At 40.0% G+C, this 24,244-nt stretch overlaps 3 protein-coding genes across 10 annotated transcripts in view; 1 reads left to right on the top strand and 2 right to left on the bottom strand.

Moving 5' to 3' along the window:
- LOC124216216 (serine-rich adhesin for platelets) overlaps positions 1-13,245 on the bottom strand; it is a 32,484-nt gene extending 19,239 nt beyond the window's left edge. For 2 of the 7 annotated variants that reach the window (XM_046620468.2, XM_046620469.2), the window contains exons 1-4: positions 12,990-13,245; positions 11,305-11,885; positions 11,017-11,212; positions 9,973-10,137 (exon numbers count right to left, since the gene is read on the bottom strand). In XM_046620468.2, the coding sequence (XP_046476424.1) occupies positions 9,973-10,137; positions 11,017-11,212; positions 11,305-11,688 (745 nt within the window). In that variant the 5' untranslated portion in view covers positions 11,689-11,885; positions 12,990-13,245. Of the gene's footprint in view, positions 1-235; positions 3,406-9,972; positions 10,138-11,016; positions 11,213-11,304; positions 11,886-12,989 lie in introns of those variants that run through there. The other 5 variants (XM_046620474.2, XM_046620473.2, XM_046620472.2 and 2 more) reach the window with 5 other exon arrangements.
- A 1,601-nt stretch (positions 13,246-14,846) lies between these two features.
- LOC124216571 (uncharacterized) lies at positions 14,847-18,901 on the bottom strand. Of its 2 annotated transcripts, none has more exons than XM_046621212.2 (6): positions 18,449-18,901; positions 18,052-18,201; positions 17,529-17,747; positions 17,128-17,212; positions 16,544-16,798; positions 14,847-16,345 (listed from the first exon to the last, which is right to left on the bottom strand). In XM_046621212.2, exons 1-6 carry the CDS (start codon positions 18,521-18,523, stop codon positions 16,254-16,256), a joined length of 876 nt encoding a protein of 291 aa, XP_046477168.1. In that variant the 5' UTR covers positions 18,524-18,901; the 3' UTR covers positions 14,847-16,253. The 2 variants fall into 2 exon arrangements, with proteins under 2 accessions (XP_046477168.1, XP_046477167.1); XM_046621211.1 differs by having other exon boundaries at positions 17,005-17,212; positions 18,449-18,900.
- Positions 18,902-21,978: 3,077 nt separating this feature from the next.
- Positions 21,979-23,266, top strand: LOC124216514 (ferritin light chain-like). Its single transcript, XM_046621086.2, has 3 exons — positions 21,979-22,135; positions 22,335-22,624; positions 22,730-23,266. The coding sequence occupies exons 1-3, from the start codon at positions 22,036-22,038 to the stop codon at positions 23,015-23,017; spliced, it is 678 nt and encodes a 225-aa protein (XP_046477042.1). The 5' UTR covers positions 21,979-22,035; the 3' UTR covers positions 23,018-23,266.
- Positions 23,267-24,244: the final 978 nt, after the last annotated feature.

The following is a 24,244-nucleotide window of genomic DNA, read 5'->3' as shown; positions in this document are numbered from 1 at the left end:
TCGAGGGTCAGGAGCTCCATAATTATATATGTGCGTTGTCGCAAAAGAAGAGATAAGTCCGTCAATGGCTAATCAAGTCAAACTGTAAACAGCAGGGGCGACAGCAGCTGTGCCATGCCTGCATTATATCTGGTTCGCTGTAACCTGTGCGATCGTATTACATGTTTTGGGTACATCGACGCACAATTATTAACATTTTCAATGACATTGTTATTACACCATTTTTCATCCCTACCTTTGCTTGCAGCACTAGCGGCATTCGCAGCTCCTGACGCGAGGCTTTTCAGGGAGTTGAAGAATCCGCTCATCCTCCCTTATCTTCTTCCGTCCTTCATCTTCATCTTCATCTTTCTGGTCTTCATCATGCAGGTACAATTTCTGTACCTCTACCTTAACCGTTCTCGTGTCTCATGGTTGCAGGACACAATTCGTTGCACTCACTTGTGAAAATTTAAGCCTCTCTGAAATTTCATTGCTACCGTTCATTTTCTCCACATCACGCATCTTAGAGTCAATTTATTTTCAAACTGTTCGGTGACCCATCGATGTAACGCGATCGAAGTAACGCTCAGTCGAAATTTTCATCGCCATATATTGACAAGCATTCACATATCAGAAATGGAATTTGAATCGATTCTGTAGTGATCTTGAGAATTCGGAGTGTGAATTTCTTCCTTATATCACGATCTTCAGCACAGAATGGAAGAAAATAATTTAGACCAGAAATATGTACGTGAAAAAACGGAGATGCAATTTAACGCAAAAGTACGTAAAATAAAACAATGGGTGAAATGAGGTTCAGCCCCCGAAGGAAAGGCAGTACAAAGACCGGAAAACAAACTCCGACATTACTGATACATTCTTCTTTAGTTCGTTGTGTTTGCCGGAAAAGTATAAACGATAGAATAGCTGGTTGCGGGTATAAAAGCAGGAAGAACATTATTCCATACTTGTTTCCACTGTCGTCAGGATGACACATGTCTGACTACAGATCCGGACAGAGTAACGCATTTATAGCGCCGGGGGCAAATGTTTGGTAAAGTAAGTGAGACAGAAATCGAATGTTAATACCTAACTTTCAGAGTACCAAAAGGGCAGAGATGAAACGATATTATTTGCATCAAAAAATTGTCGTATTTGCTAATTGAGTTGATTTTTTTAGATAATAAAACAATTGATATGTTTCCATGACGGTGTAGATCTTATATTTACATTTAGTCATCCAAATCGCGGAACGAGGAACCTTTCACCTTATTCCAAATCTACAAGTCATAGTGTCAAGGTGTCAGATTTTACGGAGCAAAGAAATGAATAGAATATTTCCGACGAACGGAAATGACAGCCCTTCATTTCTGCACGTATATACCATCCTACGTATGTACGCAATAATTGACAGCATGAATAGAGTGCGACCGTGGTATATATTGCATATTTAACTCTGTGATATGGATTTCCGATAAACTGCGTTGCAGTTGGTGGTCCTCGTTGCGAATGAACCTTAAAAACTGGCATAATACGTCTGCAGGTATTTTTGTACCAAAGCCGATCAAGTTCCTGTTCAAGTTCAGGAATTTAAAGTCGAATTTCGAAGCCATACACCAAGATAACAGTTCTCCGGATTCCTTGGCTTCATTTTGAACTTGTGAATTTCATCCCGAAAATACGTGGATTAGATTTTGTAATCCGATAATCAGGTTTGTTTCAGCGAAGAACGATTCCGTCAATCCAATATATCTGCTAATGACAGGTGTAGGTAATAGCCTGCGACACCACCTGGTCACTGCGTCAATTCCCATGCCCCGTTCCAAAACATTGTGACTGGCCTTATCTCCAGCCGAACAACATATAGGCACGAACGCGACGTGAATTGATGATTACAGAAAAATCACGAGCGCGAGCATTACGTCACCGTTGGAGTACGAGGCGAAGGTAAAAGGATCCTGGCTATCCTCAGGCAGGCGTAAACAGCGTAGCGTCACCCTGTTTGCATACAGATGAAGGGTAAATATCGTTAGACTCGCTACTCGACGGGTGCATGAAAATAGACTACAAATCAAATGACTGGCCGTACATCGGTGTGCTCCATTTTCCATCACCTACACTCACACGGCGCTACCAAGCTTTCGGACAGAGGTAAAATTTTCATTTCCTCAAATATCACGCGCTCCGGGGACGCGTAGTTAGTACTCGGTAGAAGTTGAAAAAAGAAAGTCGAGAAGGTCATTTATTTCAATTAAGGCACGGAAGGCGCGCGCTTATGTGCTCGGCTGTAATGTGGTTCGGAATTAATTCACAAGGTTCACGTGCTACTGAACCGTGATTTCCCACATTCGACAGCTATAGTCAGAGCATTTCCGGACCTCTCATGATCCTTTCAGCCGCCCATAATCTAGCCCTCCTCGTTTCGCTTTCATTTCAAGATAAGCCGTAAGTCGCGCTCCCTGCTTACCGAAATTCCTCCAATTACAGCGCGGTTGTGAGGCAGCAAAATCGTAGGATGACTATACACTACGAGTTTTATTGAATCTACCGACCATCTAGATACCGTTCAATCAATCCCACTCAAGATTCGTCAATAAGATCTCATTCTCCTCGGTGGAGAAGTTTTAAAACGGTGCATGTAGCAAAATTTCAAGCGCTTGAACCTGTTATTTCCACCAAAATGGTTATCAGACGTTAATATTCACGCTGCTGTGAGCGTCCATAGCTAATTGAATAATTCAAAGCCGCAAGGACGAGGGGCAGGGTGACTCGGGAGTATTTCATTCCTCGAGGCCAGAGACACGTTTCGTGTCGAGAAATACGAACTCAACTCCCTATAGTCAGCTACTCGTAGAATAATGTATTCTAGAGTTTACCCGAACGATCTTACCGCTTCGGTATTAGGTGAAACCCACTGAAACCTTGATCATAAATATAATTTGTAAGCCTTTGATGTATGAATAGATGACGAACCACGATTGGACAAGCAGTGAACGGCGGCTAAATGCGGAAGGACACTGATCATGCACGTTGTACACGGATTCACACAGAAAATACGTTTCCACTGAATTCGCTGAAAGTTTCGCGTTATCCCTGCTGACTTTGGGCAGCATGAACATCTCTGTAAAACACGATCCCTGTGCAGGTCGGTTACGAGAACGAAAGACTTGTGAGTATTTTTTATCCCGCACGGCCGCGATACGGCTGAACCGAATCACTCGAGATTCTTCTCTCCCTCGAACAAAGGCCTGACCCTCTTCTTCCGGCGAACTACGGCGAACTCGACGATTCCTGGCCGAACCTGGCAAGTTCATTGAATCAGCTGACCCTGGCAACGTGCCTCGAAGGGATGCGCGTGCGCCCTTTTCGGCAGGGGTGCCGTGCCTTCTGTTTGCTCGCCCCGTTAGTGGCAGACACTGAGGACACCCTGCTCGCGTTCTTCTTCCAAGCTTCGACCCCCTCTGCACCTTCTGAATGGCGTCTGCGCCCGACTTCCCTCGTCGCTATGGAAGCTTTCAAAAATTCAGGGAACAAACTTTCGCGACTCTACCCTCGCGACGTGAATCAAACTCGCTACGAGCTATCAGCACGTGGGTATCAGCGGTCTGCTGTTTCGATGACTCACTGGGTTCTGAAATTATAGGCCGTCAGAATGCCCACGTAGACGAATAACACAAAATTTATCACTCAAACCTCGGAATTTTCTGGTAGAAGAGGAAATTAAATAAACATTCACAGGAGCAAATCAGCACTGGAGTAATCTGCGGAAGTCGAGCTTAGGCCTGAGTTAGCATTGTTGATGATCTCCGATTTTTGCTGAGGTTGAAAGAGGGGACATGTGAGGGGGGTCAAAAGGCGCAGTCGAATTTGCTACAGGGTGAGACAAGACCCGTGAGGGGTCTTTAGCTCGAGGAGAAACGTGGCGAGAGAGGTGCGAACTCAGTGGTGGCATGGCTTTAGGAAGTCTGGTTGAACCTCGTGTAGAAGTAGGCGCGCAAGCGCCTCAAAGATGTACGCGTCGTTCAGGGCGTCGCGCGGGGGCGTCGTGGAAGCGACGAACCATAATTATTGATCAGTGCACCACCGCTTGCGACAACAACTGCGACTCTCTAGTCACTACGACGAAGCCAGCTCGCGTGCCCGTTGGCATCTAGGGGAACAAGGACACCCCGGGAACTTTGGGCGCCTCTTTATCGCACTTATCTCATTGAACATCTTCCCCCATTTCGCAGGTGTATCTTGCGCGGCGATCCTGCGGTCGATGGGTCGATATTCGCCAAGTACGATCGTGTATGAACCTCGATTGATCCTTACTGTTAGCCACGAGATGTATGCGTGGCCCCTCATAGCCGCAGTCTCACAGGTGGAAACGATACGCTTCGACTCTTCTGAAACAGCCATGTGGTTCAAGATGCGCACACTCCTACAACGCGAACAATTTACTGCAGTATCGAACCTATAACCCGATGTAGCAATTACACTTATTGTTAAACACCGGACGTTAGAACGTAATGCAAAGAAGATATGCGTTTTTTTTTTTTTTTTTTATTTAATGTTAAAATTTCGCCTCGACCATGACTCCGATACATAACCGATTGAAAAAGATATTCACGAAATAGACAGTTAACATCACTAGACCTTCAGTGAAATCATATATTGTATAATATAGGAGCCGAAATTGATTAGTACCATTTTGGCGATCGTTTTCAGCTATAGGTACAAATGTGGATTGGTCTGTAAGATTTTCCCCTTTCTTGATAACAACCTTGCAGGCTAATTAAATGACGAATAGAATATTTTAATTAATGCGGTTGTTTTAAAATTACAATCTCACATGTTAGATATTCCATATTCATTTCACAAAAACAAATTTCGCACAAGGAATCGTAGATTCAAATGAGTCGAGAAAAAAAAATTCCGTACAAATACAGTCTGAAACGGACTGGTTCGTGAATGATTTCGACGCCGAAACAAAATACAAGCTGAGAATCAGAAATTCCAATGGGAGTACTACCAATCAGTGAGCGAAAATGTTGTCCGTTTGTTCAATTGATATTTATTCGTTCATTTATTTCGATTTCGATTTTCTCAGGGCTTGACAAGTTCAAAGGCGGTCCTCCCAAACCACTGTTGACCCCCACAGTGCAACATTCACGCGCTATTGTGGAAGTTTATAATTATAATATCAGCTGCGCTTTGCCTAGCTTTGGCAAGAGCAATATCTGTTGGCGACGCATACCAATGCATAGACAGAAAACAACAGCTGTAACTAGTGCTTCATGACCTATAATTTCGTAATCGACCATTGCTATAGACCATTATTGCCCCATGTGATGATTAAGTTATAATCCAATGTTTAACGCGATCTCAACCTGAGAATGTGTAAAAGATTAAAAAGTGTACTCAATAGCGGTACAGTTTGGATGAGCATTACTTGAAACCATATGTAATAACAGAGAGGTATGGTAAGGCGAGGGGGTGTACGACCGCTATAGATCAGCTAGAGATTAGTAAAGGGACAGAATGTATTATAATACTACGATGTGTGTGTGTGTGTGTGAATGAATCCAAGTACGCTAATCTCACGCACACTACAGCGTGAGACAATACCATCTAAGGTTCTCAAAATCCCCGCGAGAGCAAGCGAGAGGAGAATACGGAGAAGAATCCAAAACCAGATTAGTATTAGTCGAAACTCGGAAGAGTTAACACGTGAGTCTTTTTGACAGTAGCTCGTTATGTGTGCGAGAGTAAAACAGTGAACTGTGTGAACATGGGGCTATCAACTCGACGAATCGAACCTCACAATCATCGATTTTATTATTAAATGACGTTGGATCGTGTTTCTAATATACTGGTGATCGAGTAATTAGATGCGAAAACAGAACTGGGTAGAGCCGGTTGGGGATTCTCGCGCTGGCCTTCCCGGAGCCTCATGGTTGAGGTTTTGACCCGGGGTGGTTGACACTTTGGGAAACCAAAGTGGTTATTGCAGTCCGCGGATCAAGGAGAACACTTGAAAATAAATAACAAATCACACAAAATTGGTGTAGCCGCGTGGGATGGCCTTGCCGGGGTAGCTAAGCTACCTCGGGGTGGTTTCCGTGTCGGGAAACCGGCGCGGCTTGCAGCCGCTGGTTAAAATAGTACAGGTACTGACCGATGATTTCGGTTGAGATGGTACCTGTACACGTCATCCTGGGGCTTACTCCGGTTCTGCTCGCGACGAGATCCGTGTTGAACGGATAACCGTTAGAAATTTACCCAAGTTGACACAAGCGTTGAATAATTACTGATTGATTGAATGTAAAGACTGTTAAAATAGACCCTGAAGTACAGTTTCATATCTGGTGGCCATATTATTGATCGTTAAATCGACCCCGAACCCACTATTATTGTTTTGAGTCTATCGAGAAGGGTGACTGTGAGACTTATAGCTAGTGCAAAAGGAAATTTGGGTACTCGTAGTACCCGGCTGTGAGGTCTGTCATCAACAATATCATTTCGCAATATTTCTTCGTACTATTGTTTGCAAAACTTTTGAGTACAAAATAGGTATCAGTGTGAGTTATTAAATCCTTGTACGAGTGTCGAGAAACAAACAGAATGCTATCAGAACGGAACATCTTTAATTTACCAAATATGATGATTAAATGTAGCGAAAGAAACGTTTTGTCATTTGAAATAAATTCAATTTCACATATTTGGTAAAGTCAAAGAAGCCATTCTCCGTGTGTGAAAACATCGTTATCCTTTGGCTGTCAGTCAAAATAAGTTCTCTGATTGCTTTGCTATTTTAATGTAAAAAAATTTTTGCCAGTAAATTGGTTAAGACAAGGCTTGATCGGTTGAATTTCTCGCAAAACCTTCAAGTTCGTAAAACACGTGAGTCTGAACGATGCCGAAAAGAAGCGGGAATAAGGGTCTCGTGCACGATGGGTATTTTTTTTCTACCGTCATAAAAGCAGTCGCTGTAGTACGAAGATATCTATTGTCGCAGGCAGGTCTCAACAGGGACTTGAGTGACAGAGAAATTATTTGGCAATTCAGTAAACCATTTTGGGGTATAAAATAAAGAGCACCTGGGATTTACTGCGGCGCTAGAAAGATTACATTCTGTGCTATATAGGATTTTGAGTCAAGGTTGAAGCAGGTGCACGCTTAATTGTCTCCACGTCTTGGACAGAGAATTGACTACAAAATCCTCTCAGCAATTTTCAGATCATAATGTCGAATATTGATGGACGCAAAAATTGTTTCCCGGATTATAAAGGAATTTACGAATCAATGTCTAGAGGAAAGGTAACGAAAGAAGGTTATTTCATAAACCGCGAAGCTGTCACGGTTGATTTGCAGTCGCCTGTTGATATTCCAGCACCACACTTTTTGTGAAATTGCATGCTACGTGAACCTGATCGAATGCGAATATACCGCGTCAAAAGGGATCAATAACCGGAGTTTTACAATCCGGGATGACGGAAACCCAACTTAAAATATTTTTCATGACGACACCACAGATTTGATGGAAGACTCATTGTCAGTCTGCAAATTCGATATCCTTTTCTTCAACCCTCATATATTTGCTACAACATCGACGTTACAGATTCCTGAATATTTCACCGCGTTACGGTTGATAAGGTAAAAATTTAGAATTCAGCACAATAAAGCAGATGCGCGACCACGTTTAATGAAAAATGATGTCGCCTCTTCCCGTTTCCACGATAAATATGAACTATGGAGCACCGTCCAATAGTTTTCAATTAGCTTCGTCCAGTTTGCAGATACGAGAGTGTCTTCCGCGCTGCGAGTTGATTACGGTTGCATATCTCGAAATCTGTGCGAATAAATTGAACTCTTTCAAGTAAGCCTTGCGCCGAAAATCAACGATTCGAGTCCCCATCATGCGGGTAGGATAATAGAATACGTGATCAGTACCGCAGAAAGGCTGCTATTATTAAAAGTATCTCGCATGGAAAACCGTGCGGAGAGTGCCCGTCCTCATAATTTACCTCATATAGTACCGGTCATGTCCATGAATCAAGCATTTATCGGGTGGTTTCAACACTCAAATACAAACTGCCGGTGGAATCAGAAATCCTCGAATCCTCCGCAACTCTGCACCTTGAGTGCAATTAACCCCGCTTCCTGCTCTCGGTATAAATTCAACGTCATTATGACGCCGCGGAAATGTTCATAGCTAATTGCAAGCAATTTCTAGCAGAATTACTCCCGATTCTTACGCCTCGCCCAAGGTTCTATGCAACATCTGGATACACGTATGTGTGCAAGAAATGAAGTGTACGCACGCCTATTGTGCGAGATTGAGGTCTACCGGTAACACAACGCTTATCACCACTCGCGTCATTAGCATAATAGCTGGTTGGCTTTTTCTCGATAACGTGGCTATTGTCAAGCCAGCTGTTACCGTTGCGTCACACCACCCTGTATTTGCTTCTGTAACGCGTGCTGAATATTTTTATAAGACGAAGCTTGTGTCACGATCCACCAACGGGATTGTGAACGTCTCCATGAAGCTCAATGACAATCCTGTCTGCTATAAACGTCCACCGTGCCATTTGCGGGAGGATTTAATGGGTCTTTTAGAGGCTAATGCAGACTGTAACTCTTGTAAAATTTTCCATGTGTGCGTTATATTCATAGAAAGTTGAATTCTTTCCTCGAGAGATTTTCCAGCATCGTCAAAGTGCAGTTTAAGCCTAGAACGGTAACGTAGGGTGAAAAAACACTCCACGCGAATCTAAATTTCCGACCGCAAGAGAACAACTTACGTTATCGACTCGAGACACATCAATTTTACACCACTTTCTTGGAACTTATGCAAAAAGTTTTCAGCCCACGTGATTCTCCACTAAAAAACTAAGAAAATGAGACCCTATAGGACTTTTAACGATATGATGTACCCGAGATATGAAATTTACAAGATGGGGTCGTTTTTTCACCCCACATTACTGGAATAGGTCAAAAAAAATTAACGTTACCGTTTTACGGTTAATGATTCTGAATTGGATTCAAGTTATCTATGCTGGAGTAATGGGCTCGTAAGTTGTAACCACCTAATACAAGTTCGCGACGAGATCCTAAACTCGTGGGGTTTGCGATGTTGGACTACGTAGCAACGAGAGAAGGGGAATCGTGATGATTCATGCGACCCACTGTGCGCAGAGTACCGACGACATGGTTTGTAATTTAGTGAATTAGTAGGGCATAACGTGCAAACATTCATGGTTACTAATTTCAATCCCTTTGGTTTGTACTTCCGTCGGCGTGGCACGTCGAGACAACTTCAAATCTCTAAGATGGAACTAACTCGTTGCGCGGTGTATGATTATCATAATTCGTACGTCAGGTAGTTTAATGAAATACGGATTCTATTCTCAAACTTGTTAGTTCCTGATCGGCTCAGGATTTCCTCAGGTAGAAGAATAGTGAAAATCCGAGTATATCTTTGGAACAATGGAGTCATGACAGAGAGAAGGTACACAACGTGCTGGTGTGTCCCGTGGCAATTTGGGGAGGTACACGCGTGATATATCGAGGTGAAGCTAGGGTGCACCCTTTCACTCGTACTCGGATGAAATTTGTCGAACCAAATGACGTCGTAAGCCTTTAGCAGGATTATGCTTTGTTAAGTTCAAAACAATCTGTATGTAAATGCGCTCCGACGTTACAAATAAGCAGCAGCCGCTGGGCGGGCACGTGGATCCACCTTTCGAAAGCTTGTGCTGACCATGCGATCTGAGGGGTCGCAGCCGCGTGAACTTACTCATTGTCAGTGTGAAAGCTTATTTGGTTATATTCGATTTAAATCATTCTGATTTAGGGGACACATGTATTTGGGTTTGAATAAGTTACGTCATCGATGGTAAAAAAATGTTAAATCACATCGTACCATCATGTATGGTTTAATTTACAATTTTTTTAATCGGAAAACCCCAGACAATCAATTTTTAAAAGGAAAATTGCACTCACTGCGTTTTTCGCTGAGAGCTTGAAGGTGAGCGGTAATGACATCGTATTGCTTGTCACGTTTGGCGATATTACGATCCCGGCGACGAAGCTGACGAATAAGCAATCCGCCGGCGTGATTGACGTGTTCACTGAGTGTCTCGACAAGAACTTGCAGTTCCGGCGTACCTGTAAAAATTTTAAGTGTTAAAAGGCTTCGAGCAGAGATGACTAATGATTGGTGTAAGAAAAGTTCGTATGGAAGAGATGCTGGAAATTTTGAAGAATTTTCATGCTGCAAAACAACAAACAAAGATCTGTATCCTATAAAAAGAAAACCTTTCCTGTTCAAATATTGTCGAATAAATGGAGCACGTCTAAATTTCCAACAACTGAAATAAATCGATGACGCGAGGGAAGTAAAAAAGTATTCGTCGCAATTCATCAAAATCTCTGGAGAAATACGGCTCTTATCCTTTCCTTGAAACAAAGACAATGGTTCTTCTTTTTACCCTGCGAGAGAGTATTTTTGTTCTAAATAAACGGTATTATTTACAAGACGAAGAAGAATCTCCAGCAATTACGCTTGAAATAATGAATAAGATTCCCAGGCTCTTTCATTATATCTCTCATCTAGATTTATACCCTGCACCCTTAAAACAATTTTGTCCCGCCCGTTTGTCCATACATTAAATCCACCAGCTGGATACCTCCGATTCTTTCACGCGGTGTTACCAGATATGAAAGTTCACGCGTCGGTATATCAACCGTTTTCAATTTGTAACCATCGACGAGACATTCAACTTTAAAGCTAGACATCGTCGGGTCTGAAGCAGCTCTCGCGATACATGCAACTTCTGAAGCTGTGTGGAAGAAGTAGAAGAAGAGCTCCTTGACAGGAGAAAAGGTTCGCCACTTGATGCTGCCTGTGAAGTTCTCTCGAAGTCAACGAGGTCACTGCAGCAGCACAATGCACTTCGTGCTGCTCGCTGCATGGACGTTGTTGCCGACCGCGAAGACGTCGGCTGATAATCTAAAAACCGTAAAACACGTGTCTTCACTCCTTACTTTTCGCCAAGAGTCGTTTTCGCTGAAGGTATCGATGCTGCGGTGGCAATCTGGGCGATGAAGCCGTCGATTCGCTCTCAGACCGGCCTCTGTCTCCACCCGGTAGTCCGTATATGTCTAGAAGCAGTTTATCCACTAAGGACGACACGACCGCCTCCTGATCCCGATGAACACGTAGCAAAGGGGCTGGATAAGTCTGGAACGGAAACGATCGTCTATTGGCTACGTGACTTAAAAAGAAATCAGCGGCGAGTCTACAATGCCGATCAAAGAACAGCGTTCACAAACCTTGCGTTCCTTCTTCGGAGGGTTTTCGCTACCAAGGTCATTGCAGTCACCATTGGCATCGGGACTACCATCCGCGGACTTTAATCTCCTCAGAACGGAAGGCCTGTCGATGGCTTCCGGTATCGGAACACTTCGTTGGTGGCGAAAGACGCGCCTTCTGTTCATGGCCATGAAGTCCGGGGCTTCGAGGACCTCGTGAGCCAGATTACGCGTCTTATTTCTGAAGGCCGGAAGAGCATCCTTAGGATAAATTGAAGCCTGGGGGACGAATCTGGCGTTCTGTTGGGTAACGATCAGGTCCCCGAAGACCCGTTCGCTCTCCACCGCGACGCACTTCATCTTGAAGCTCAAATCAGCGTCTTTATGACGTACGATGCAATTCATAGATGTGCAGTTGCGAATAATTCGGCTTCAAGCATCTAATGCACAGTGTTCGCGATACGCTGTGGTATTCTTGTTCGCTTCCCTTGCACTGCTAGGCAGTGAAGTAAATTGCATCGCTGTTTCTCGCAGCCTCAGTGAGCTCGCCTTTGAATGCGGAACTTTCTTCCTTTCATCTGCTCCGCGAGTGACTGCATAACCTGAAATAATTCATCAGAAGTCAATAATGAATGAAGCGTAAATATTTTCTGGGATATGAAAATACTCCAAAGGTGAAAGAACGTTGCAAGTTATTGACTGTATTGAATTCTGAGTAAACTCGAGTCCGTTTGGCAATCTATTAACTGCAATTTAACAAATTAAAAATAACTCGACGAATACACGGATGGCAATTACATCAATAATATTTCATTACTTGACGTCGCGTCGGGTTAACTGAGAATACACCAATCAGAATGTTTTAATTAAAAAATTTCACACCGAGGGCAGCAATTTCGGTGATGAAAAGCTCTAATCGGCTGTTCGATAAACCGCGAGAAGTGAGAATCAATTGGCAATATTACGAAGCTGATTACAATTCGTAACAACATTCAGTTTGCGGGTAAATAGGTGATCGCTCCGGTATTCGTAAGGTAATGTACAATCGTTCCGATATTCCGCACGATAGCATTTTTGAGACAATAATTGGAGTCTTCTAATTAATTAACAACGAGAGGGAGCGAAAGAAGTTAATTGAAAACGTAGCTATTCGGCTGTTTTCGCAAATGCTGAACGCGAGTCTTGAAAAGTGTAAATGTATTACCAACAGTAAATTACGAGAAGATATTGGTGAATTTAAGCAATTATTTGACCAGACGTTAAAATCCTTAGATGCGGCAAGTCCGACCCTCTTTTCTTCTTCGCTCCACTTTTCTCATCACACCTTAACCTTGTCTTCGAGTCATCCCGTGACCTCAACTTATCTTCGGGCCGTAATCAGCCTGATTCATTACTCTCTAATTACTCCAAGGGGTAGTTTACGCCCACGGCCGGCTGTGCCCTCGATCACGGTTTACAATAAATGTGTAATAACCGCCAATTACGTCGCACGCGTTACACCGTACCATTGCTTATATAATATACGACCAGGCAACCTACACCGATTAATGGTCCCTGCGTTGCCCGTGGATTATACCATGTTTGGGTCCCGCTCGCAGTCAAAGGCCAGAAGTTAAAGTTTCTCAATGCGATGTTCAAGCTTGCGCGAAGATGAAATTAATATTCCCAGCCAGAAGTCTAGAAACTTGGTGTCAAAAAATACTCACACGTGGTAGCGTGATTCAGAAGCTTTTGCTGTTGCAGCTTATCCGCACAAATCGGGTGAAGGCACAAAATCACAACGAAGACCTTAGGTCAAGATAGACTGACGTCAATTGAACGCTTTATATTTCGAGGCTGCTAACAAGCCCTGAAACTCTTTCACATAACAACCAGAGTCACAGATCCTGGGTTCGCGTTCTTATCAACCGCAGCTAACCGGCACGCAATCAGTCACCGTTTACGAGACCGCAACTGGAAACGAGTGCCGAGACTCGGGCGTATATTTATATTACTGACAGTCTTGCAGAGGTATGATGAGTGGGAACAAACAGCGAACACTACTTACATAGCCGTCAATTAAAAAGCAGATGTTTTTATTTGCATACCGTCTTTGCGAGAACTTATATGCGCATCTGCTGCACTAGAAACGGTCAGGGACACAATTTGCAACGTCGAGCACTACCGGCTTGTTTCAATGAGGCGAAGAGATGATAAAAATGGGAATACGGTATATTATAGGAGGTAAAATTTCAAACTGGGAATTGTGCAGAGCACATTGACCGTATAGCTTACGTACTGACAATGAGAGGGATGTTGGCGGAGGTGGAAGCAGGTGACACGAAAGTTGCCCGGTTGATACCCGTATGACTATCGCCATTCTACGTATAGTTGAACACACAAACGCCTCCGCTAGTTCACTTCCTTACTGCGATTAGTACGTCGATTAGCACATATGCTAATTATGCAGAGGTAATGATAAACTTTATTTACATCAGTGGTGAATAACCTCAAGTAAAAAAACTGCCAGGCTTAAACTGCTATTTACCCATAGTGAGCAATTATCTTAAACTTGAAAATGGAATCGCATCATTCATTCTTTTGGATAAATTTTCAAAAGCTGGGTCGATTACGATATACTATAAAAGTTTCTGTGTGAACACCTCGTAGGAGGAAAAAAGTATCAGATCGAGAGCTCTGAATATTTCGATAGAATCGGTTTGATCTTAAATGTCTATTTTTCGTATTTCGATGACAGAATTTTTAAGTGGAAATACTTTTTTAAATTATGAAATAACTGAGAATTATATTCAATACCAAGTCCTGGTTTTCCGCGCATCTCTTTTACGAATTTCATGAACTCCACGGAGAATGCACAGAGCAGAAAGAAACCTTGATCAGATGGATTTCAATGTGTACTTGATGCTTCAAATACCTATGTGCGAAATCAACGAGCCTTTGTTGGAATGATTTTAATTTCCGGCTACTGCCACTTCCGACATGCATGCCAGTCACACTTTACAATGGTGGCGCGTGTTCCTTGAAACTTCTCGAACTAGACACCTCATATAATCCTGGTAAATTTATAAATCAATTTTATGGGTATAATGCAAAAATTGTATATGAAAAATTACGTGCAACAAATATCGTTAGAAAAAACAATGATTTTTTATTTTATTTTTAATACATATTGAATGGCAAATAATTTCACACAATGATCAAAAAAATGATTGCAGATCTGCATAGCCAGCTAAGAAGACTCTCGCAATTATACGAACATACGCAATGTCTGTAATATAAAATTACGGGGACAATGAATTCAATAAGCGTTAGCGAAAAAGGTACTTAATTATAGATCATGAATAACTGGCTACATTTATGTACACATACTCATCTACTTCAACAAATAAATAGTTATGATTACCTGCATAATATTAAATATATGTATATCGGTAACGTCAGCTGTAGACTGGAAATGTAACGAATTGATTATCGACCGTGGTTCTGCATGGACCGTCACATTATTTTATTGGAGAAGGGTGGGATGCAATAAAGACGAGTAATCAAAAGTCGTCCGACAGTCGTACCATGTTATCATTTTATTGCGTACGAATCAATGTCTTATTTTTTGTGAACAGATATAATGTATATAATACGTGTATATGTATATGTGTGTGTGTTTGTGTGTATACTTTTATAAAATTTCATCTTTAATTTTAATAACAGTATTATTATGATTTTAACAAAATAAAATATCTATTTATACGACTTCTTAGGTAAATTTCGACGGTTCGGTGTGATCTGCATCTATTCATCATAAATACATGCACGTTCACAGTATTGACGTTTCACACAATCGTGATCAAATACGTTTTAACCGTACTTTATTCAGACTTACTATTAGATTCATTGATTGTGCCCGCGGCTGGCAGTGAAGTTACGAAATCTGCTTTACAATAATTTAAATAAGTAGCACTGAGTAATTTGTCCGTAAAAATTATTGTTCATGTGTGGATTAATAACTATTTACATGCACGTAATAAATTTCAAAGCTAGATTGCAGAAACACCATTTAAAACTAGGTCAAAACGGTCGTAATTTCGCAATCGAAACTTAAATATAACGCTTTTGTAACGCTGCTGAAAATGCTTTTGAACAGTTTGATATATTTATATAATTGGAACACATCGATAAAACAGGAACCCTTCACCTTTTTTAAAACGTTTTCACTTCATGCGTCTCATGATTCTTTCAATTAAAAAGAATCATTAAACGTTTTTCACAGTCCGCTATACTCGACGTATAAACAATAACCGATATATTGTCCTGATTTTATACCATGATATATCGTAATAAGCACGTAAAAAGAAACTAGTTACATAACATGGTATTCATTCTTGAACTTGGATGAATCATTCCGACATTCGCGAATCATCGGTGTAATTGAAAAATTTTAATTTATTGCTGCAGTTACGAGCTTTACAAAATCATTCAAACTGAACTTGGCATTTCAATATTGATCGCCGAATATAAATGATACTGATATTCAATAACGAATTTCGTAATACATGAACGAGATGTGATTGGTCGTGTGATTATGAAGAGTTTAACACAGTTTACGTGTTCAGATTCAACAAATAATAAATTTTCGGTGCTTCCCTCGAGAAATGGGTCATGCTACTGGAGGTGTACGAAATTGACGAAATCAAGTTTGAGTTTTGGACAAATTCACAAAAGCGGCAATGTAACAAAAGTTCGTAACACTTATGGTCACATTACGTTACATTACGTAGAATGTTACGAATGTATTACATGTACGAATTGTCGTTGCATAGATAGGCCTTCATAAAAATGGAATATACTAGGATCCTTATCGTTGCCTTATCTTCACTAGTTTCAACATTCATAATTTCCAACTGCACCATAATAACCGCTAAAGTGTAAGGCGTTAATAAAAGAAATTTCAGGACGGATTGAGATCGCTTCTATCATCATGTAAGCTCCATGTATTCGGTAAAACCGTGGTTAGGTGGACCCAGCAGAAGCACGCCAACACTGCGGTCTTTCGATGCGGTCACTATATCTGAACAGCATGTCAAGGATTGCACACTCTACAAGATTGACGTAACGGTAGTTTTTCAAAAAGAATTTTCTACGCATTTCGAATATAAAACTAAAGCGAAAAATTCGATCGACACAGCACAGTTGTAGAAATTGTATCAAGATTTAATGGGTTCATTTAATTCAAGCTGAGACTCGTCTCTTTGTTTTATAAGGATACATTCGTCGTAAGAAGACAAATCGAAGTCCTGAATGTCACCCTTGTGCCGATAGACTTCGCCAAGGAATTCATGATGATCTGGATATCGTCTGTATTTTCGTAAAATACCACCATCACACACGGAATACAATGTACTTCCGTTCGATGTGTACCTAAGTTTCCATATAGGGAAGTCCTTGTGTTCCTTCAGGTGCTCCTGTATCCCAGTGTCTGGTACGTATGCCGAAATAAGGTCACCCCCGCTCATGATCAAGCCTTTCAATCAAATATTTTCCTTATTCTTCTTCAGGTAAGAGAAGAAAAATGATTCATTTTTGTATTCGTGATTGAGTAACCCAGGAAATGAATAAAATGCATTACAATTTGCATGCTTTTGTGAATCGGAGCAGGCAAATTCAAAAAACTAGTCATCGAATTGCCGTGGATAAATAACGAATTGCAATTGCTTCTTCTAAACATACTGTAAAATCCATCTTCAGAACCTCGACTGAATCGTTCAGGGGTGACACAGACTGAATTGACTGTATGGCCAGTTTGAAATGCATGCAGTACTCGACCATCCAGCGATGATACTTTGCACGTACCATCGGTACCACCGGTGAGAATAGAACTCTGCCAAGGCCATGACGAGTGTAAGAAGCACACATCCCTGATCACTGACCCATGTAGCTGAAACAAAAACAGTAAAATTGAGAGTTGATATTAATTTTTACGTCAGAAAAACTCATCCAAATCGACTACAGTTATTTTTATCTTGATTCTGTACTATTAATAGCAATACCTTCTCATTAGCCCAAATGCTTTGACCTTTGAAAAATCATTGATAACTGACAAAGAAAATATAGGAACATCTAGACAGAAGTCTAAAGTTACTTGAGAAATTAATATTCATCAAATGTCAGTAATTCCAAAGACTGTTCATGTTAAAGATTGATTTTGTGCGAATAAATAGGAAAATATCGTAGATGGTAAAGAAACCAAGTACATCATGAATATAATCTAGAGGTAAAGGCATCCTCAGGTCCAACAGAGTCAGCCCTTTGCCATTGACAGAAACTGCGACTGCTATGTTTGGCCCGGATGGATCGGTAGCCAACCCAGTTCTGTCTCTGCCACTGAAAGCGGAGTTGTCGTATGCTAAGAGTTGTTCACCTCTTTCAACATCGACTACCACCAGCCTCCGTGCGGTTGTTGCAGCCAGTATCTAGAACATTAGGCGAGCCTTAGTTTAATGTTACAAATTATTATTGAGGATTTAGTTGTTATTCTCTGTATCGAATCAAAAATATTTCCAACGATAATATAGGATATCTATGCAGCTACACTTGTATCGATTGATTCAGAACTGTATAGAAAATCATCTCCAAGTATACACTCAGTGAAACAGGTTCTCAAAACAAGCCACGGAGGACTAAGTTTTCTAGGACATTGTAACTATCCAAGTTCACCATAACAACCATAACGATTATCTTAGTCCAAGATAAAGTATTTTTAATTTTTAGCCATACCCTGGAGCCATCAGAAGTGAACCGAACTGCATTGATATTTTTGGCTAATGTCATCCTTGTAATCTGGTAACACATAAGAAGCTCCATACGTAGCGCGGAATAAAGATTGACTTTGCCATCGTATCCACCAGAGCAGAACAAATATCTATCCTGGAAAACAGAATTAGAATGCATTTGATGTTTGAACGATTAAAAAGAGTCTAACGAATGAATAAACCTATGAATTAGTATTGTCTGCAGATGAAATTCTGCTTCCTACTTTTGATGGCGATTTGATAATAATAATAATATTGAATTTGCATTAATACGTTGCTTAGCAGCTGTGTGACAATTATAAGCATAGTCTACTTATAATTGGAATGAATTATTTGTGGTGTGCAATGTTATGACATAATACCCGTGGACTAAATGCAACGCTTCTGACGCTGCTCTGGTGGAATTTAAGGAACTTTGGAGTTCCCTGTTGCTGCATTTTACGTGGAGACGCTAGAGTCAATGGCAAATTTCTTGCTAACGCTCCGTTGGTAGAATTCAAACTCTACGAAACTTTATATTATTTATCATCACTCCCGCATCAAGTATCTCGCTTAATCTGCGCAGAGAGAATCAAAACACAACTGCTCGAAGTCCGCACATTAGAACTCATCATGTGGAATTGGAGATTTGAGCCTCGGTCTTCTGATTCACTTTACACGGTCCAACCGCAACGCATTTAATTACTCAGAGATTAAACACGCAAACCGCTTGCGTCCATGGTACATCAGTAATCGAACCGAGCTGCAAGGCCCCAGCATCCAACATGATAGTATCCTGGTATTGTTGACTGCTGTCTTACTATCGCCAACGTCGCCATATATGAATATTTATGCGCAGGCGTCAACGATGCGACGTAAGTTGCAGCTATCGGGCGCAAAATCACAGCCAGGTATCCGAAGTTCGTGGATATGTATCGAACTATCTATTGAACAGGTTTCCAGGTAGAAAATTGAGTTGAAGAATTATTATATTGTCTGATATGAAAGTGACTGTACTTGATGGTTTCGTGAAAACACGTTCCAGTGATTACGAGGCAAACATTAATTGTGAGTAATAAATAAAATCCGCCTGCATGAAGGCAACTTGTATTGCGTAGGCGGTACGTGCGTAAACATGGGCGTCTCGATGATGCAAAAGAACCGATATAACAGATATGGCAAAAGTAGAGATTTTCTAAGTGCAAATAGATCTATGCAGTGTATTCTGAGTAGATAGATTAGTGATAGAAAATATACGAATCGTGAAACTGGACGATGATTCTACGATTCTTTTTACAAAACGATTTTCAAGCTCGAGATATTATACGAGACCACAGTCGTTGACTGAAGAATATAAATACGAAAACCCCGGGGTAAGTTTTTGTGACCAGTTTTCGGGGGGCAAGTGGGCCCAGGTGGGCCTGGGAGCGTAGGAAGGTTCTGCTCTATCGACTCTACATAACGGGCTCGCACCGACATTCGCAGCAGCCAAAGTAGTGTCGGTATGGAATCTTGAGATTGAGTCAGTACAAAGTGAGTACGTGAGACTACTTGTCGACTACGACTTAGAAATGTCGATCAGCTCGATCATACCCGTGAAAAGACGCATAACCACGTCCACTGACAACCGCCTCCGACGACCACCGCGTCCACCGCCGAACTCCCCAACTACCTCCTCGCGCCACCGACCGCCATCGTTCTCCGCGACCACCGCGGCCCCGTCCTCCTCGTCCGCCTAGACCTCCTCCTCGTCTTTGTTCGCGTCCTCTTCGTCCTCCTTTCTAGCCTTCTCTTCCTTCTCCAGCCATTTTCCTATGACCGCCAACCACCTCCAACGACCACCGACAACCACCTGCAATAGTAATAAATATTTCCTGTATAAGAACACATCAAAAATATTGTGTAAGGATTAATACAATAAATTAATTAATTGATAGTAGAATAAATTTCAGTAGCGCCTTTATAGTTACTGAATTTGTGTTTTCGCAAAAAATCAATTGAAATAATTTATTGTGTACATGACAAGTTTAAAAAATATTAGATAAAATATAATTACAATTGCCATTAAATATCATAAAATTGTTATACTTACTGTGCAGAAATCCTCGTCCTCGTTGTCCACCTCGATCACCCGCAACCACCCCTATCCACCGCCAACGACGACCGCTGTACAATAAATATTATCAGTATTAGGAAACATCAAAAATATTGTGTAAGGATTAATATAACTTTTTTATAGACACATTCCACCAAGAAAATTATGAGGAAATTCTAAGAAATTATAATAACTTTATTAGCGCATTTATAGCTGCTGAATTTGGGCTTACGCAAAAAACGAATCGAAATAATTAATTGTATACATGACAACTTTGAAAAATTTTAGATAAAATATAATTACAATTGCCAATCAATATTTTAAAAATGAGATACTCACCGTACACAAATAGTAACATAGCTTTTTGTTATTGGTTTACACGAAAATAGTTGATTATTATTATTCCTTTCGCACTATTATGGTGTACAAATGGTTAAAAACTGAAAGCAATCAATAATTGTATAGCTAAATATTTAAGTAACACCGAAAAAAAGTCAAGAATAAAATAAGATAATGGAGAAAAAATATCTTTCATGTCGGATCAAAGTGGAAACCGGGTTCTTCAAATGCTGCTATATGAAAGATCGGGAAAAGTACACATATTTTTTATTTTCAAATCTATCAAATAAGATAATCTTTGAGCGAAACATTGATTGTCGGCTATTTTTTGTTAATGTGAGATAACTAACGAAGCTTTTTGAAATTTCGAGTGTATTTCAACTTACATTGAGACAGTGCAAGAAAAATTTACCCATCATCAATCGTCGCATAATGGCGAAGTTATTAGCTGGCCATTGAAGCACCTCGCCGCTGGAATTTCGAATAGGCAGAAAAGATGGAGTGCGTAATTTTTGTTTGAAATGTAAAAACTAAAATTAATTTGAATTGACATTTATTTTTATTATCGATGAACTAAAATACTCAGAAAAAAACGTTAAATCACATTCAATCAACACAATCGCCCCTCCGTTCGTATTCCGCAGTAGAATATTTTTACACACACATGTATACTACAGTTCATGACGTATCACCAAACTTCAGGGGCGTCACAAGTTGCTTTTAAATCGAGGCATACTAACGGTCGGTCGCCGTTCATATTCTACTGTTAGTTTCTTCTTGTCATTTGAATAATTCGTCTTCTTTCTTCACAAAGATAGTTTCTAATAGCATTTGAATGAACATCAACTTGGTGACATTTCTTTCATTAGAACTATAATTTTTTTTTTGTATCGATCTTACTTTATCCTAGAAGTTTTTTTGCAACTTTGTGCTCGAAGCGAAAGGGAAGTTATTGTACGCGCCCTGATAAATACATCTTTACTTGATATCGTAACTACGAGTTTCTAAACCTCGCAAATCATTTCTGGCCTTTTTTGGATCAATGCCTGTTCCTGTGTATTTATATGTACGTAACAAATTTATTGTTCGATAATAAGTGAAGAAACGATAGACCGAAGTCTTATCTATAAAAACGAATGACTGTGTCACATGTCGTATGAGCATGTCGCAAGGGTCCATACAGATACTTACATATTTACAAGCCCATATATATATATTTTTCTATATTGCATGCAACGCAATTGTGATATTGGTTTTATTTAAAGCTTAAAGATGATTTGTGGCCTGCTGGTTTGACTTCACTTAACTTAGAACCAAATAAATTTTCAGAAAAATTGGCTGGGCTATCGGTAGGGTTTTTTTTACCAGGATAACAATCTTCAATTCTCGCCAAAAATTTTTACTTCAACAAATAACTGGAATAGTGGGAAGTTTTACGATTGAAGCTGTTAGCCTAATGGGTTTTTCGAATTATTTCATAAACAGTAACATTTTGATTGTGAGATTAACATTTTATTGTTTCATTTTTCAGCTAATATGAAAGTTTTCGTGGTTCTTTCCACCTTGATGGTGGCTGCTTCAGCAACTTATTGTTACAGAAATGTCAATGAGATATGTAGCAAAAGTCATCACTCAAGTAACGTTACTATTTTATAATAACTTTCATTCAAACTAACTTCGTACAGAGATACAAATTTCAGTCACTACAACGATTATTTGACAGTTGTGGTAAAGAAAGACAAATAATCATGAGCTGAAACTCGATTTGCGTTATTATAATTACCTAATATATAGTTAATAAATATTATTCATATTTTCTGTTACTTATTTTGCAGGTGATGTTCCATTGAAGAATTGTAATGCCACATATGGACACTTTGATAAAATACATAGTGAGCTCGAACAATATGCCAATGCTCAGATTGAGGCAAGTTTCAAATACTTGCTGATGTCTAGTTACTTTGGAAATTTCATGAGTAATCGTGATGGATTCAAAGGTTTCTATAGAAAGTTGTCTGATCAAGCATGGGATGACGCAAAAGATCTCATCAACTTTATCACTCAGCGTGGTGGAAACATGAACTTTAATGATGAAGCTAAGTTCTGGAGCGACGATGACGCAAAGGTGAGCGAATTTTTCTCAACGAAGGTGATATTGTTACTTCAATAACTGTTACACGAGTTGTTATAATGTGGCATATTTTATTTTGCATATTTATGTTTGTAATAGGTTTTGCAGATTAAAGACAATCTGTCAGAATTTGACAGTATGAGCAATGTTTTGGATAACTACAAAAAGTTGGCAGACGAAGCTTTGAAAATACATGCAGAAACAGCAAAGCATACTGAGGCAGATGGATCCGTTGCTCATTATTTGGAAGAGAGATTCTTCAATCGGCAAGCGAAAACTGTGCACACCTTGGCTGGTTATGTTAATGATCTCAAGCGGTTCTTTTCGGCTCCTGATGCATCTCTTGCAGTATTCCTTTTCGATGAATATTTGCAGACATCCATGTAAATTTTTCCAAAATTGTAATGTCATCAATTTATTTTATTATAATATTTAGATGGTGATGATGACAATACAGATTAGTTTTTTGTTTTTTGTTCTCTGTAATATAGACTAAACAGTTTACTTCATTACATTGATTTCAGTGGATTGTAGTTGACCCAGTAACTAGGGCAACTAGCTGTGTCAAACTACATTTACACCACATATTTGTAAAAGGTACTGATGAAATGAAATAAAATAAAATTTTGTAGCTTAGCTAGTGCAAAAATCTCTATTTCTACCACCTGCCTTGACTATTGAAATAAACAGACGTCTTTCAAATTTATCAAATTTATCAAATTTATATCTTCAACAATGAAAAGTCCTCGTGATTAATGATAATGCATATCCGCATTTCAATTATTAGACGGTCATTGACTGTCTTACGGGCTTCGCATCAGAAGCGTAAGATTCCAAAATGTAAACACACTTACAGACATTCTTACAGTTGTGCTCAAGAGGAAGAACACTTTCTATTCAAACAGACGTCTTGCCTGAATGAAATGCAATGCTCCACTAACAACAAGTTATTTTGACATTGATGTCAAATTCAAATATTCTATTGTATCAATTTCATTACTACAAATTAAATTCATTATTCACCAGTAATTACATTGGATTTCATGGCTTGAAATGCCTGCTTATCTTATATGTACATAAAGTTGAGCGTTTTAAAATGATAACGTCGTATTTCTCGTCTTCCGTTACAAATAATGATTACAAAAGTTGAATTATGTTGTCTGAATTTCACAGTTGTGAAAATTTCACATAATACCCATGTGTATAAATAAACTTGAGATGTACATGACTGTATTTTCGTTCAATTGCATGGGTCGTGTCATACCGTACCTTTCCCCAATCTGTTTAATTTGCTTTCAAATTCGCCAATTGAACGAAAAAAGACGAACCAAATTATTTTTCATTAAACTACTACGGTATCTACATAACTAAACATCCACATTGGAAAAGAAAATGATAGTTTTACGCCATCGGCTAATAAAATTTTGAAATACTGTGTTCAACTGTAATATACTGTATCTGGTTTGTACAAATGTCTCGGGTGATGAGTGTTCTTTTTCTGAGCATTCAATTTTCCATTGTGATCCCTATCATTTGGATGTGACTTGTCTGTACATTGATAAGTTGAAATCTGAGAATGTCATGTTTGAGAGGACATCACTGTTTTCTGACTCG

Source organism: Neodiprion pinetum, chromosome 4 (genome assembly GCF_021155775.2).
Source record: "Neodiprion pinetum isolate iyNeoPine1 chromosome 4, iyNeoPine1.2, whole genome shotgun sequence".
Lineage (NCBI taxonomy): Eukaryota > Metazoa > Arthropoda > Insecta > Hymenoptera > Diprionidae > Neodiprion > Neodiprion pinetum.
This window is presented reverse-complemented; position numbering and strand designations above follow the sequence as displayed.

Excerpts from the sequence above, each read along its gene's own strand:
- LOC124216571 (XM_046621211.1), bottom strand. The coding sequence starts at position 18,523 with ATGCAGCAACAGGGAACTCCAAAGTTCCTTAAATTCCACCAGAGCAGC. Across the intron at positions 17,213-17,528 it reads CTCTAGATTATATTCATGAT|CTACATGGGTCAGTGATCAG; the intron begins GTACTTGGTTTC and ends TTTTTGTTTCAG. Across the intron at positions 16,346-16,543 it reads TTTGTCTTCTTACGACGAAT|ATATAGTGACCGCATCGAAA; the intron begins GTATCCTTATAA and ends CATGCTGTTCAG.
- LOC124216514 (XM_046621086.2), top strand. The coding sequence starts at position 22,036 with ATGAAAGTTTTCGTGGTTCTTTCCACCTTGATGGTGGCTGCTTCAGCA. Across the intron at positions 22,136-22,334 it reads TAGCAAAAGTCATCACTCAA|GTGATGTTCCATTGAAGAAT; the intron begins GTAACGTTACTA and ends CTTATTTTGCAG. Across the intron at positions 22,625-22,729 it reads GGAGCGACGATGACGCAAAG|GTTTTGCAGATTAAAGACAA; the intron begins GTGAGCGAATTT and ends TGTTTGTAATAG.